This window comes from Stenella coeruleoalba (assembly GCF_951394435.1).
Source record: "Stenella coeruleoalba genome assembly, chromosome: 15".
NCBI lineage: Eukaryota > Metazoa > Chordata > Mammalia > Artiodactyla > Delphinidae > Stenella > Stenella coeruleoalba.
In genome coordinates, this window is record NC_137161.1 from 15,060,567 (window position 1) to 15,077,499 (window position 16,933).

The 16,933-nt window shown below is 46.6% G+C and overlaps 2 protein-coding genes across 2 annotated transcripts in view; both read right to left on the reverse strand.

Annotated features, from left to right (window-relative positions):
* Positions 1–1,268: 1,268 nt before the first annotated feature.
* DBNDD2 (dysbindin domain containing 2) lies at positions 1,269–3,763 on the reverse strand (the record flags this gene model as incomplete). The annotated part of the gene is made up of 3 exons (XM_079945388.1): positions 1,269–1,936; positions 3,296–3,433; positions 3,625–3,763. 3 exons carry the CDS (start codon positions 3,761–3,763, stop codon positions 1,731–1,733), a joined length of 483 nt encoding a protein of 160 aa, XP_079801514.1. The 3' UTR covers positions 1,269–1,730.
* SYS1 (SYS1 golgi trafficking protein) overlaps positions 3,656–16,933 on the reverse strand; it is a 34,996-nt gene continuing 21,718 nt past the window's right edge. Inside the window, exon 4 of the mRNA XM_079945387.1 lies at positions 3,656–3,771. Within this exon, the coding sequence (XP_079801513.1) occupies positions 3,765–3,771 (7 nt within the window). The 3' untranslated portion in view covers positions 3,656–3,764. The remainder of the gene's footprint in view (positions 3,772–16,933) is intronic.

A 16,933-nucleotide genomic window follows, 5' to 3' on the forward strand; every position in this document is an offset into this window, starting at 1 on the left:
GAGCCTGTCCTCTTCCAGTATGTTCTCTACACTGCAGCCAGAATTATCTTTTTAGGAAGCAACATCAACCACTTGTAATCCTTCATTACTCCCAATAAAGTTCAAAGTCGTAACGTGTAAACTGCTAGTTATCTACCCAATGACTGCTGTCCCCTTGTTTCTCAGTAACATAACCCTGATTTTATCAAGACAGCAGGGTGTCCTACCAAAGGACTACCCCCGCCTCTGCACTAGCCAGGGTGCTTCTGAGAGGTCTGACAGGAAGTATAGGAATCAGACGCATTGGTAATTGAAACTTGAAGGGTTATTGTCTTTCCAAACGCCAGAATTTCCTTTCTTCTAGATAACATTGTGTCCCTAAGTCTATAAAACATCGGTAAATGAAACATCCCTCAGGTTACCAAGTTCTGGTCAATGAGATGTAAGTGGACGCTATTGGTTAGAACTTCCAGAAATGCTTGTCGAGGTGGGACTCAGCAGCAGGCCGGGCCTGTTTTGCCCATCCTTAATCTCTTCTCCTTCTTTCCACCAGCTTCAGAGACATGGTGGCTGGGGCCTCAACAGCCATTTCAGCCACGAGGTGTCAATGAGAATTCCAGCCACAGGCCTTAGATGGCTGCACAAAAAGAGCCCAGAAGGACCCTGGTGTCCAATAACTGTGGAGCGACCACATCGCCCTGCGCTTTGGACTTCCTTTACATGAGGAAACCAGGTTTATACCTTAAGTCACTGGTATTTTACTAGCAAACTGAAACTTGATACAGGCTTCAAAGCGTTTTACGACCTGACCTTTGTCAATCTTGCCTCTCCCTTCATCTGCTCAAATTCAACAATTCAGTCAAGCTGAATGTTTGTCAGCTCCTCGGGACTTTTCTCTCCATTTAAAGTCTTTCCAAGCTGCTCTTTCTGCCTGGGTTACAGCCCCGCCTGGCTAACTCCTCCTCATCCTCTGCAACCCAGCTTAAAAGTCACCTCTTCAACGACCATAAAAGCCAGGTTAAGATGCCCATTTTCTGGTAACAGAACAGTTCCTCGGCATGCTACTTATTACGCTGTGAATTGTGGTGCTGACTTGATTTTCTCCTCCATGAAGGCAGGCAGCCTGTCTTGTTCAAAACTGTATTCCAAATCTGCAGCTAATTCCAAATAACGACTTCTTGAATACATGGAGTAAATGAGTCATGGGAATATGGTATTGGTCAGAGAGCTAAAGAAATGTATTGGGTTTGATATCTGTACAATGTGAACAGATGAAGTGGAATGGTTGGCATGTTATTATCTGTTTATTATTCATACCGTGCCCTGTTCCGAAAAGGATGTAAGGAAGCAGGATGGCTGGAGTACCATCTCACTGGGAGTGTTAAGGAGTTCACATCCATTTAGAGACACTGGTTTAGGAGACGCTATCAGGAAACTGCAGGATAGTTTGGAGGAGGGAAGAGTGCTAAGAAAAGCAGTGGCATCTTGTCCTATCTCGTCTTCCATCTCCTCACTTGCAGGCCCTACCTCAGGAGTAAGCCAAAACCTGGCAGGGAGGTTGCAGCAGGGAAAGGTTAGCAGTAAAGCAGGAGCGGGTTAATTCCCAGAAAGGTACACCACCCACCGTCCTTTCCCCCCTCTGGTGCCTACTGCAGGTAAAGAGTCTGGTCTTCTCCGAAGCGCTCTGGCTGGGCCTGCGGTCTCAAGTGGAGAATAGGCAGCTCAATCAGTCTGTAGGTGTGGGCCCACTGCTAGCTGCAGGCTCCAGGCTCTGCCCCGCCATCTCCCCCATCCTCCTCCTCGTCAGACTGTGCCAAGGGCGTGTCTGCTCCGCCATCACTGACATCCGGGCTGTGCGGATTGGTGGAGGAGTCAGAGGACGAGGAGAAAGTGCGGGATGTGGTCCTGTCTGCCATGGGCATTGGCAGGCTCGGCTCCTCGGGACGGTCGTCCACCCCTGCCCAGAGAGAAGAGCCCGTCAGGGCCACGAACAGGGCTTCAGAGGACTCTTAGAGGCGCTCTGGCCAGGAGACACTGAGGCCCAGAGGGGAGCAGGGACTTGACCAGTCACCCGGCCAGGCTCCTGACTCCCAGTTCCTTCCACTTCACCGCACCACATCTGGGATCTAGAGTCTGGTCAATCAAGTCAAGAGTTCAAATTCTACCTACGTCACTTCCTTGCTACTGAGTAGTTTTGGGCAAGTCACTTACTTTCCCTCTCAAGGACTCTGCCCCTCCTCTGTAAAAAAGGGACCCCGACATTCCAGAGGGCTTTGAGGATGAAATCTGAGAATGCTCATAAACTGTCTGGCACATAGACCACCAATAAATAGCAGGTTTTCTTTTTTGTTTTGTTTTTGTTTTGTTTGCGGTACGCGGGCCTCTCCCTGCTGTGGCCTCTCCTGTCGCGGAGCACAGGCTCTGGACGCGCAGGCTCAGCGGCCATGGCTCATGGGCCCAGCCGCTCTGCAACATGTGGGATCTTCCCGGACTGGGGCACAAACCGGCATCCCCTGCATCGGCAGGCGGACTCTCAACCACTGCGCCACCAGGGAAGCCCAATAGCAGTTTTAAGTAAGAGAATATCTATCTTATAGGTTAAGGATGTGGGCTTTGGAGTCAGATAGCTCTGGTTCGAATCCAGCTTCTCTACTTTCTGGCTATGTGACAACAATATCTCTGAGTCTGATGTCCCTCTTTTATATATATATATATATATATATATATATATATTTTTTTTTTTTTTTGGCCGCATGCCATGTGGGAACTTAGTTTCCTGACCAGGGATCGAACCCACGCCCCTTGCATTGGAAGCCTGGAGTCTTGACCACTGGACCACCAGGGAAGTCCCTCTAATGTCCTTCTTTATAAGATGGGAATAATCCCACCTGCCCTCATAGGACATTGTAAGGACTGAGATAATATATGTAAAATAGCTTAGCACAGTATTAGAAACCTAATAAAGTGCAAAATAAATATTAAGATGACTAAAACTGCTTAAGTTGTCTAATATAAAAATCATATTTTTATGTTATTTTAATTATGTTAATTAACTACATTAATTTCACAAATATAAAATTGACAAAGGCTGAGGGGGTTGGGCCTTCCTAGAGTTTTGGATTAGGAATCTGTAACCCAGCTTCCCTCAAGGTCAACGTCCCTAAAATCAGAACAGACAGCTGTTTCATGGGTGGAAATGCCCACTCCCAGCCCCTACATGCACACTTCCCCAGTCCAGCCTTGCAACCTCACTTCAGAGCCCTGACATCCGGCTCTGGCTAACCGGTGCCCAAGTGCCCGAAGTAAAGGGGCATACCAGATGTCTGGGGGGTCGGTGGAGGATCTTCGCAAGGCAAGAACACGTCAGCTCCGTCCTGATCCCCCAGGTCGATAAGTTCCACTTGCTCAAGTGTGTCCACATTCACCTCCATGGATGAGATGCTACCTATGGGGGCTGCAGATCACGGGGGGGCAAGTCAGGAGGAGCCAGGCCAGAACCGACAGGATGGTCAGAGACATATGTCAGGTCTGGAGATAAGACGTTTAGGGGGCCAAGAAAACCAGGGGGGAGGTACCAAGATTCAGGACCTATAGGACTTCCTCCCTGCCCCACCCTAGTCCCTCTCCCCAGGATTCAGAACTTACGTCTGTGTGACTCGAGATGCAGGTGGGACAGGGGGAAGACAAACTCTGTCTCAGGCTGTAAAATGTCCTCAAAGAATTTCTGCCGCTCCCGAAGGCGGAGCTGCTGGCGCTCCAGGGCTGCCCGCGGATTTGGGTCCATGTCAGCTCCTGGAAGAGCAAGTACAGCTATGAAGTTGAGAGGGGATTCCGTGGGGGCCTGGGCTTGGGGAGCCCCCCTGCAGCCAGCATCCCAGCACTGGAGCCTCTCGACTTGACTACCTCCTCCCCTTTCCTAAAACAAAGTCCATTACCACAAACTTCAAGTCTCATGCAGAGGCGGGGCTGACCCTAGCTCCACAAAGGGGATGCCAGTTCCAGGCACAGCAAAAGAGGCTCCTCTGTATTCAGGGAACGCGGTCAATGGCCAAGTCTCAGCATCATGCCCTTCGGAGAGGGGTTGGAAGGGCTGGTTCAGCTCAAATGGGGGAGGCACGTTTTCCGCTCAATGGACCCAGCCTCTCCTCAGAAGGCTGGGGAAGAGGACAGAGAGGAAGGTCCCTTCCTCCAGGCTGCAGCTCTGGTTCCTGGCCATTCTTCAAAACCCAGACGAAAGCTAAAGTACCCCCTCCCCTACTCTCCCTCTCTCTCTACACACACACACACACACACACACACACACACACACACACACACACGTGCACACACACACACCACCACCACCACCAGCATCCCCTCCAAACCCTGCTCTTTAATCACAGACTTCTAGGCTTGGCTCTGCCCCTAAGGAAGTCAGCTTTCCAGCCTCAGTCTCCGCATCTGAAAATGGCATCATCCTCCTACCTGCCTCCAGCACAAGACACAGGCGGTGAAGGTGCTCTGCAAAACGGAAAGCTCTGGTCCCCGTGCTATTTACAGGACACCATCTCTTCTCTGCCCCCCACAGCTCTTTCTTTGAGCTCCTCTCCTCTGACACATCTCAATGTCTGCTCTCCCCACTAGGCATCGAGTAGCAATCGGAAGGGTGCAATTCAGACCAGGCCTTCCGGCCCCCAGTGCCGAGAGCTTTCCAGAACGCCATTCACTCGGATTCGCTCCATTCCGTTCCTGAGCCCATCACCGGAGGCAAGGGAGTATCAAGCTTGAGGACCAGATCATCATCCTCCGCCTACTGCCTTCCCCACCTCATCTGGACTCGGCATATCTGAGACCCTGGCCGGCTCCACCGGCGCTGGGGTGGGCCGCGAGAGACCCAAACCCAAGTGGGCCAGGCAGGGCCAAGGAAGTGTGGGGAGACCATGTGGCCGGGGCTGGGAGCGGAGGAGGGAGGCGCTGACGCCGATTCCTGGGAAAGGCTCTTAGCGCTGCCGCCCAGGTCACAATACTAAAAATACCCAGGGCCTCTGGGGCTGTCTGGGGGCGGGGAAGGGCGACAAAGAGGGTCGGGGTCGGGGAACTGGAGGGGACCACGGGCTCCGGGACGCCCCCTCTCTTTCCCCCTCACCCCATCAACCTCAGGAAACTGGAGGGGCTGCCCCCTGGGGAGGTGCGGAGCTAAGCGCTGGGGAGAGGAAGGGGGGTGTTTACATAACTGAAGGTGCAGGGGAGAGGGGTGGAGAGAGCTGTAGAGATTTGGGTGGCCGGAGGCGGCCAGGGGCCCGGCCAGTGGAATGGAGCGCTCCCTCTTCGTTCTGCCCCACCCGCACTGGAGTCAGCGAGAGCGAAAGAATTCCCTAAAAGGGGACACGCCGCGACCGCGGGGGAAGGGGGGGAAGGCGGAGGGGTCCCCCGGCCGTTCCGCTCGCGCTCCCCCCCGGCCTCCCGCTGCACCTGCGCCCGCCCAGCGGAGCCCCTACCTGCCGCGCCCAGAGCCCCCGCTGACTCAGGCTGTCCGCTGCGGCGCGACGGCGGTGGGGGCGTGGTACCGGGCAGCGCTGGCCGGGGTGGGGCTGCGCCTCCGGGTCTCCCCCGGGACGGACTGGCCCTGGGAGCCGGGAACGAGGAAGCGGCGGGAGGCGGAAGTGGGGGAGGGGCGGCGGCGGGCACACACGCTTCTGCCGGTCGCCCGGCGGCCGCAAGGAGCCCCTGCGGGCGCGATCGTTCGCAGTTCCAGGGCGGGCAAAAAGTTCCCGGCACGCATCCCTCCTCCCCGCGACCCGTCGGGCCTCTCGGCGCTCCGCCCGGCTCCGCGCGCTCCCATACGCGGGCTCTCAGCCCCTGCTCCCGGCTGCTCCCCGACTCCCGGGCAGCCCCGACGCAAGCTCCACGCGCCGGCACCCGGACTCCCCAGCACCCTCGGCCACGTTCGGCACGCTTAGACGCACACCCCTCGAGAAGGCGTATGCAGGGTCAGAGGGGCTGGGGACTCGCTGCCGCCCATCAGGGCAGGTGCACTGTGGCGGAGGCCCCCTTACCCTGGGACTCACCCCGCAGCCCCCGGTTCCCGGCTCCGGGATGGGCAGGGCCGCCGTCCAGCCTTCCAGCGCACTGGGCGGGGTGGGCGCGGGGACGGGGCGGGGTGGGGGGTGGACGCCGGCGGGAAGCCAACTCCTCCGGGGTGCCAAGAGGGACGCTGGGCGTCCCGCCTGGCGGGGGTGGAGGAGCGAAGCGGAAACTGTGGGCCCAGAGGGGAAACGCTTGCCCCTCTCGCAGTGCCTCCTGGCTCAGACCAGGGCCACAAGTCTCCTGGATCGAGGCACTGTGCTTATTTTCCTCCTCCTCCCTTCCACCCTGTGCCCGTACGTAGCTCCAGAAACCGCGGGGTGGCGGGGTGGCAGGGTAGGGGGGCGTCTGTCGGAGATGCTTCTGCCGTGGGGTCACTCGATCATTCATTCAACAAACATCCACGAGCAAGCCAGAAACTAGGAGTCATCCTTGGCATCTCCCTGTCTTTCAATGCCCACATTAAAACACATCTCCATTAACTGTCGATTCTCTTTCCTAAATATCTTTTCAATCCGCCGCTTCTCTCCGTTTCCACCACCATCTCTCCCTTGGCTCCTACGGAAACCTTCTCTCTGGTTTTCTTGTACTCTGGTCCTGCGGCGCTCCATCCCCACAGCAGTTAGTCGTCACTGTAGAATCGAGAGTGCTAACCATGGAACCCCACAGCAGTCATTTCAAAAGCGCAGGTCCGATGTGCCACCCCCTGCTTAAATCCCTCCTTTGTTAGAATGAAATCCGGGTGCTGACATCTGAGCTGAGTCTTAAAGAAATGAGTTCAACAAGCAGAGAAGAGGGGGAAGGGCATGTACAAAGGGACAGAGGTGTGAAAAGTCCGGACATATTCAGGCTTCCCTGTCAGGAGACCAGCACTCAGTACAAATACCTAAAGCTCTGCCTCTTCTATTGTTACTGAGATCCCTAAACAAACCTGTGAGATAAGTACAGCAAGCAGCTTTCCCATTATTTTACAAGCAAGGAAACCAGTTTGTGGGAGGCAAAAAGTGCAGTGGTTAGGAGCACAGGCCTGGGAGTCTCCTAGCAGTTTTAAGTAAGAGAATATCTATCTTATAGGTTAAGGATGTGGGCTTTGGACCTGAATTCCTTGGGTGATAAACCTAGCTCTGGTGTCTAGCCAGCTGTGTAAACAATTTCTCTGATCCTTGATTTCTTTGCCTATTAGGTAGGAATAATTAATCCCCACCTCCTATGAGATAATTCATATAAAATGCTTAGTACAGGACTTGGGCACTCTGGAGATGCTCAGTAAACAATAAACACTAGTTGTTTTGACTGTAATCGATTCTGAGAAAGGGAGGAAACTGCTTTCTTCCATGAATTTCTGAAATTATAGGAAGTAGGCTCTAACCTTCTACAGAGCTTATTATGTGCCTGTCACTGTTCTAAGTGCTTTGCATGTATTAACTCTTTTAATCCTCTTAATAATCCTGTGAGGTAAATACTATTTTTACTTCCATTTTACAGATACAGAAACTGAGATACAGAGAGGTGAAGGAACTTGTCCAAGGCCTTACAGCAACTAAGTGATGGAGCGGAAATTCAAACCCAAGTAGGCTGCTTCCAGAGACTGTGCTTATAACCATGGCTCCCAGCCTGCTCCGCTTTTATCCCGTTGCAGCTTTCATCTTCCGAGAAATGTTTTGCTCAGTCTGATTCTTATTGCTCATTAATGGATGGAGTAGATACTTGGTCCCGTTTTCTAGCACAGAGGAATGAGGCCAAGTCAAAAGTACAGTGGATGAGAGCTCAGCTCCCAAAGTCACCTCCCCCCTTTTCAGGCCTATCCCTGGGAACAGAACTGCATGGATTATTTTGAGCCGTCCCCAAGATGGTGACAGATCAGGAACCTCTCTGTCCCTTTGCCAGATATTTGCCACATACAAGGGTGGAAGAGGAAAAAGCATCCAAGTTAGAAATAATTCACAGGGCTAAGCTGGAAGGGTATTAGCCAAGAGAGAGGCCCAGGCAGCAGACCCAAGGGTGGATGGCAAAAGGAGTTGAAAGGATCAGTGAAAAAGTAGATGGCTTAGACTTCTGGGTTCCATCTAGGATGCCAAAGCTGGGAAGAGCATCATTACCACACTAATAATTTTTTTAAACTGTTAGGTAATTATGAAAGTATCACTTCCGTCAAACCCAGCAGTGAGCTAAGGCTGCAGAGCAACCAATTAACCTGAATTCCAAAGAAGGACAGGCACCTCCAAGAAGAAATAGGATGTAGGCATGGCACACCTCTGAAGTAGGAGGAAGGCAAGGTTTCCGTGCAAACAGGTAAGGAGAGTTCAGCTACACTTTTTATTGCTAAAGGCCAGGTGTGGCTAGCATGAGAGTATAGAATCCTTGGGAGTCACAGACACTAAAAATAATCATAGAAACAACAAAACCAAACTTTGTTCAACTCCTGACAAGATTGGCTCAATTCTCAACACTAATGGCCTAAGAAAAGAAGAGATATGATAATTTCCAGGCAAAAATCATATTGACCTCAGCCTCTACTGTTCTACACATTATGTCCAGGAATCAAAAATTACAACACGCACATCAAAAGCAGTTTAAGAAAAACAAAAAAAAAACCCCTATTGTCAAGAGACAAAGCAATCAACAGAACCAGATAACTCTCTGGAGTTACCTGCCAGAAAATTTAAAACAACTATAACAATATGTGAAAGGCTCTGTTGGAAAATATGGACAACATGCATAAACAGAAGGGGAGTTTTAGCAGAGAGATGGGGACTATAAAAAGGAGTCATATGGAAAATGCTAGAAATTTTTAAAACCTGTAGCAGAGATGAAGAATGCCTTTGACAGCCTCATCAGTAAACTCAACACAGCTGAGGAAAGAATCAGTGAACTTGAAGATAGGTCAACAGAGACTACCCAAACTGAAACAGAAAGAGAAAAAAAAGAGTGAAACAAAACAGAACAAAAACCCCAGAAGATCCAAAGCTAACATGTGCATAATTTGAATCCCAGAAAGAGAAGAGATAGAGATAGGAACACACACACACACACACACACACACACATTTGTAGAAATAATGGTCAACAATTTTCCAAAAATAATGAAAGAACCCAGAGCGAAGAAAATCATAGAATCAAAAAAAAAACCATTAAATACCAACAGACAAACACACACACACACACACACACACACACACACACACAATATGATCTATCATATTCAAACTGTTGAAAACCCAAGATAAAGAGAAAATCTTGAAGGCATCAAGAGGAAAACGACACAGTACCTATAGAGGAACAAAGATAAGAATTACAGCAGATTTCTCATTAGAGAAGAAATTATATGACTAGAAGATAATAGAATGATATCTTTAAAATGCTGGAAGAAAAAAAAGACTGTCAACTTGCAATTCTATACTCAGCAAGAAACTCTCTCAAACATGAAGGTGATATAATAATTCTTTTCAGATGATCAGAAACAGAAAATTCATTACCAGCAGATCAGCATTACAAAAAATGGTAGAAGTTCTCGAGGCAGAAAGAATATGATACCAGAGAAAAACCTGGACCTACATAAAGAAATGAAGATCTCCAGAAATGGATGGAATAAAGGTAAATATGAGACTTTTGTTTTTTAATCATCTTAAAAGATAACTGGGCTTCCCTGGTGGCACAGTGGTTAGGAATCTGCCTGCCAATGCAGGGGACACAGGTTCAAGCCCTGGTCCCGGAAGATACCACATGCCGTGGAGCAACTAAGCCCGTGTGCCACAACTACTGAGCCTGCGAGCCACAACTACTGAAGCCTGCTTGCCACAACTACTGAAGCGCGCGTGCCTAGAGCCCATGCTCTGCAACAAGAGAAGCCACTGCAATGAGAAGCCTGCACACCACAACAAAGAGTGGCCTCCACTTGCCGCAACTAGAGAAAGCCCACACGCAGCAATGAAGACCCAACGCAGACAAAAATAAAATAAATTTTAAAAATAAATAAATTTATTAAAAAAAAGATAAGTGTCTAAAGCAAAAGAGTAGCAATACGTGGTGGATGTAGAGCACATATTAAAGTAAAATGTATGACAATCACAGTAGTAAAAATGATGGGAATTGGAAATACACTGTGAAAGAGTCCTTCTGCTATATAAGAAGTGGTATAATATTATTTGAAGATTGACTATGACTAATTGAAGATATATATTGTAAATGCAAGGGCAACCCACTAAAAAAATGTTTAAAGAGGTATAGATAACAAGCCAATAGTGGAGACAAAATAGAGTCATAAAAGTTTTGGGAGGCATCCTCCCTGGGCCTCTTTGTGTTCAACATGTCAAGATTGCAAGGATCTGACTTCTCTTTCACCTGGGCCCTTGCTCAGTATTAATACAGCTGGCAGCTCTGAGAAATAAGACCGGGTCTTTCTCAGACAAAGGCAGGCTTGCTGACTGCTCGCTATAAAAGTGCTGGGCCTGGGTTCCTCAGCCATGATGCAAAGCCACTGTGTGGGTACCGTGCATCTGGGACCGCTGTTTCACTTGTTGAACTTCGGGCTGAAGGAATCAACACAAAACTATGCTGATGTTCATGTTGTTTGATGTTCTATGAGTAATAAACTGTCTTGATTGGATGCAGTAAGTCTTATTGTCTCTTTTTGGTACCCATGAGGTTTTTCTCTGACAAAGCATAATCAATTAATCCAAAGTAAGGGGGGAAAAAGAGGAAAAACAAAAAGAATGCACAGATGAAAAAATAGAAAACAAATAGTGTGATGGAAGATTTTCATCCAATTGTGTGAATGAACAGCAACCAATTAAAAGACAGGTTAGTAGACTGGGGAAAAATAAAGCAAGAGGCAATAATATGCTGTCTACAAGAAACCCAGTTTAACTATAAGGATATATATGAGTCAAAGGTAAATAGATGGAATAAGATACACCATGCAAACACTAATCATAGTAAATTGGAATAGAGATATTAATATCAGAAAAAGTAGACTTCAAAAGAAGGACTATTACCAGGGATGAAGAGGGACATTACATAATGATAAAATGTTGTTCATTTCACCAAGAAGACTTAACAATCATAAATGTGTATGTGTACATCTGTTAACAGAGCTTCAAAAACACGAGATAAAAATAGACCTGAAATAAGAAAGAGAAAAATCCATAATACAGTTAGAGGATTCAGCGCTTCTCTCTCAGTAATCAATAAAACAAGTAGGAAAAAAAAGTAAGGATACAGAAAACCTGAACACTACCAACTAGCTTGTTCTGACTGACACTTGTATAGCACTTTTACCAGCAGAATAAACATTCTTTTCAACTGCACATAAAACATTCACCAAGATACATCTTCTGGGCCATGAAACAAACCTCAACAAATTTAAAAGAACTTAAATCATACAAAATATGTTTTATGACTATAAAAGAATGAAAATATAAATAAAAACAGAAAGAGATCTGGAAAACACCCCAATACTTGGAAATAAAACACAACACTTCCAAATAACCCATGAGTCAAAGATGAAGTCCAAAAGGAAATTAGAGAAATATCTTGAATGAATAAAAGTGAAGTGTAGCAACCAGCCACCAAAAAAGCTCCCAATGTTCCTTGCCTTCTGTTTATTCATACTTTTGTGTCGTCCTCTTCTGCACTGTATCAAGGTTACTTTATGTGGTCAGTAAGACATGGCAGATGATGGTACATCACGTCCAAAATTAGGATTAAAAAAATTGGAAAACCCAGAGCTTCCATCTTGGGTGTGTGTTCTCTCTATTGCTTGGATCACTCACTCTGGGGGAAGCAGGCTATTATGTTGTCTACAGCCCTACGGAGAGGCCCATGTACCTAGGAACTGAAGGTTCCAGCCAACAGCCAGTGAAGAACAGAGGCCGGCCAGCAACCCCATGAGTGATTATGGAAACAGATTCACTGGCCCCAGTAGAGCCTTTGGAATGACTGCAGCCCAGGCCAGCAGCTTGAGTGCAACCTCTGGAGAGACTACGGCAGAACCATCCAGCTAGAGCAGTCCTGGATTCCTGATGCTCAAAACCTTTGAGATGATAATACTTCTTTTTTTTAAACTGCTAAATTTGGGGATGATGTGCTAACGCAGCAATAAGTAACACATAGGGATTTTGGTATTGAACAGGGGGCCACTATCACAGCGCTCTGAAATATGGGACCGGCAGTGGACTGGCCATAGACTTGGGAAGAGTGTACTCAAAGCCCAAAATGCCTTGAAAAAGCTCTTAAAAGAAGCCTCGTGCCTTTGATAAGATTGCAGCCAGGGTATACAGGAAAGTCAGGTAAACACTATTGGGAACTGGGGAAAGAGGAATTCCTGTTATGCTGTGGCACAGTTTAGCAACCCTGTTGCCTGTGGTAAAGCGGAAAGCAGAAAACGTGCCCAATGAGTTGGGATCTGGCTAAGGACATTTCCAAATCAAGTGTTGAAGGTGCCACCTGGTGTCTTCTTGCTCCTTATAGTAAAACGCAAGAGAGGAGAGAGAAACTAAAGCAGCATCTCTCAAATGAGTGATGGCGCCTGGGGCGGGGAGGCGGCGGGGGCGGGGGAGCGCGCGCGTGTGTGTGTAGGGACATTGGGCAATGTCTGGAGACATTTCTGGTTGTCAAAACTGGAGAGGGGACTTCCCTGGCCGGTCCAGTGGTTAAGACTCCGTGGTTCCAATTCAGGGGGCGTGGGTTAGATCCCTGGTCAGGGAACTAAGATCCCACATGTCGCATGGCAAGGCCAAAAAAAAAAAAAATCTGGAGAGGTTGCTACTGGCATCTAATTAGTAGAGGCCGGGGATGCTGCTAAACATTTTATAATGCACAAGACAAAACCCTCTTACCACCCACCACCTCCTCCCTCCACAAAAAAGAATTATCCTGCCTGAAATGTCAGTAGTGCTGAGGTTGAGAAATCCTGAACTAAGAGGAAGGACTGTTAAATATGAAGGAGCCAGGACTTCATGGTAGAAAATTCTCACTCTCTCTAAATGGCAAATGATAGTAAAGTTAAAAAATGGTTTCCTAAATTGAAAAAAGAGGGGATATATGTATATGTAGAGCTGATTCATTTTGCTGTACAGTAGAAACGAACACAACATTGTAAAGCAGCTCTACTCCAATACAAATTAATTTAAAAAAAAAAAGGTTTCCTAGCAAAGCTCAAATCCAGAGCATTACCAGAAGAACGTGAAATCTTTTTGGTCCAAGAATGTGAAATCTTTTTGTTTGCAAATCTTTTGTTTGCATCTCAGGAAGATTCAAGACAATGCATCCGAGTAGTCTTCTGTCAGATAAAAGACCCCTAAAGAAATGATGGGTGTGCCTCACAGATCCTTTGAATCAAGCAAGAAGGATTCTAGAAAGCTTAAGGGTGTTGCCCCTTAGCCAATTCAGCAGAAGCCTCATAGAGAGAAGGGCTTATCTCAGAGAAATTGGGGGCATGGCTTTTGTCTAATAGTGTGGATCTGAATAAGATTCAGAGTGACCCACAAGTTCTTAAAAGGATTCTATATCCAGAAACATCTCCACTTGGACTTAGAGGGATAAAGAGAGTATAAAATGACAAAAAAGGATTTCTAGTTCTGAACAAGATGGGTTAGATGCCTTCCTCTCTTTCCCTCCCACTAAGTGCAGCTTAACATGCTGGGCATTATATATATAAAACAAACGTAAACATAGTTGGCAGACGAGCTAGGAACCCAAGAACACAAATGACATAGCAGTGAGTCCCTGGGTTTTCTTTTTGCTAGAGCTCTGGAGAAGCCAAACAGGCACAGACAAAAATCGGCCCCACGAAAAGCCTGCTCTCTCTTGTCAAAGGATTGGGAAAGAGGCACCCTAGCAAGACAGAAATCTTTTGACATGAAGTGACCCCGCCAGCAAAATCCTAGAGGAGAAGCCTCACTCCCAGTCTTTGTCTCATGGTAACAAGGCACCTCTCCCTCTCACCTCCAGATGGTGTTATGTGAGAGGAGGCGGAACGGGGAGCCTGGGCTTCATCAGTGCTCAGCAGTAGCAAGTACCCCTCCCCACAATTTCCATGATGTCAGTGGAGGGCATGTGGGGAGGTAGGCTGCCCTCCCCATCCAACAGTAAGGAGGCACCGCTCCCTCCCCTCAGCATAAAGGTGGCCAAGAGTGGAGCCTAGATGTTCACCTCTGCCCAGCAGTAATGAGGGAACCAACCTTCCAACCCTCCCCTCCCCCTACAGGGTGGTGTCAGTGGGGGCCATGTGGGCAGCCTGGACTTTCTGCACTCCCACCTGGTGGTAAAAAGTTGGTGCCCCTATCTCACTGGCCCAGGACAATAGAGGCCTACCAACACAGAAGAGTTAAATGAGATCCAGAGTCTCACCACATAACTTCTGAAATCCAGGTCATAAATGAAAATAATTCACCATACCAAGAGCCAGGAAAATCTGAACTTCAACAAGTAAAGACAATCAACAGATGCTAGTGGATCACAGTGCTGTTGGAATGACCTGACAGGGATTTAAAAACAGTCATTATAAAAATGCTTCATCAAGCAATTGCAGGACTTCCCTGGTGGCACAGTGGTTAAGAGTCCGTCTGACAATACAGGGGACACGGGTTCAAGCCCTGGTCCGGGAAGATCCCACATGCTGCAGAGCAGCTTAGCCCGTGCACCACAACTACTGAGCCTGTGCTCTAGAGCCCACGACACACAACTACTGAAGCCCGTGAGCCTAGAGCTCGTGCTCCGCAACAAGAGAAGCCACCGCAATGAGAAGCCTGCGCACTGCAACGAAGAGTAGCCGCCGCTCGCCGCAACTAGAGAAAGCCCGCGCACGGCAACAAAGACCCAACGCAGCCAAAAATAAATAAATAATAAATTTATTTATTTAAAACAAAAAAAAACAAGCAATTGCAAACTTTTTGAAATACTGGATTGGCCAAAAAGATGTTATGGAAAAACACAAGTGAACTTTTTGGCCAACTCAATAAATGAAAAAATAAAAATCTCAGGGAAGCAAATAGCAGATACAAAGAAGAACCACATAGAAATATTAGCACTGAAGAAAAAGTAACTGTACTGGGTCGAACAGTGTCCTCCAAAAATTCACGACTACCTAATACCACAGATTGTGACCTTATTTGGAAATAGGGTCTTTGCAGATGTAATTAGTTAAGATGGTGTTGTACTGGATTAGGGTGGGCACTAAGTCCAATAACTGGTATCTTTATAAGACTATGTGAAAACATAAAAAGACACACAGGCGAAAACACCATGTGAAGATGGTGGCAGATATCAGAATGATAGATCGCAAGCCAAGGAATGCCAAGGATCGCTGGCAATCACCAGACGCTAGGAAAGGGGTATGGAACAGATTCTCCCTTGGAGATTCCAGAAGGAACCAACACCTTGATTTTTGGACTTTTGGCTTCCAGTACTGTGTGAAAATAAACTTCTGTTGTTTTAAGCCAAGTTTCTCGTAATTTGTTAGAGCAACCCTATGAAACTAACACAAATTAGTTTAAATTTAAAAATTTTTAATTTAAAATTAAAAAAAAAAACCCTCACTGGATAGGCTCAATAGAAGAATGAAAATAACATATGAAAGGATTGGTGAATTTCAAGATAGAACAGTAGAAATTACCCAATCTGAAAAACAAGGAAAATTAGATTTTAAAGAAGAAGGAAGGAAGGAAAGAAGGGAGGGAGGGAGGAAGGGAAAAAGGAAGGACAGAGCCTCAGCAACCTGTGAGACAATAACAAAAGATTTAACATTTGTGTCACTGGAGTCTCAAGTGGAGGGAAAAGAAGTGGAACTGAAAAAGCATTCAAAGAAATAATGGCTGAAATTTCCCAAAATTTAACAAAGAACTACACCCCCTCCCTATTTTTGAATTCTCCCTTTTGAAAAGATCAATAAAATTGACAAACCTCTGACAATACTAACAAAGAAAAAAGAAGAGAGAGAGTGACCTAAACTCTCAATATCATGAGTGCAACAGAAAATATCCCTACAGACTCTGCAGATGTTGTAAAGATAATAAGGGACCAATAGGAACAGCTCTACACACATAAATTCGACAACTTAGATGAAAAGGACCAATTCCTCAAAAAGTACAAACTGCCAAAATTCATCCAACATGAAACAGATAATTTAAATAACTCTATAACTATTACAGAAATTGAATTTGTAGTTAATTAAAAACAAAACACCAAAAAACCACAAAATTTTCTTGAAAAAGAAATCCCCAGGCCCAGAGAGTTTCACTGGAGAAATCTACACAACATTTTTAGAAGAATTAATACCAATTTTATACAATCTTTTTCAGAAAATGGAATAGAAGGGAACATCTCTCCACTTGTTTTATAAAGCTAGTATTATCTTGATACCAAAACCAGACAAAGACAGTACTGAAATAAAATAAAACACAATAGACACATTTCATCTAAGCTGACAGATTTGAGGGCATAGAGTTATTCATGACGTTCCTTTATTATCCTTTAGATGTCCCTGAGATCAGTAGTGACGGCCCCTCTTAAATTTCGTTTTTTTAAAATATTTATTTAAAAAATAAATAAAATAAAAAATTTATTTAAAATAAAATAAAATTTAAAAGAATTTCTTTAAAAATATATATGTATGTATTTATTTACTTATTTGACTGCATCGGGTCTTAGCTGCCACACTCGGGATCTTTGCTGCCATGTGCGCTGGCTCTAGAGCACGCTGGCTTAGTTGCCCCGTGGCACGTGGGATCTTAGTTCCCCGACCAGGAATCGAACCTGGGTCCCCTGCATTGGAAGGTGGATTCTTAACCACTGGGGTACGAGGGAACTCCCTTAAATTTCTAATATTGGTAATTTGTGTCTTCTTTTTTTTCTTTGTTAGTCCGGCCAGAGGTCTGTCAATTTTATTTATTTTT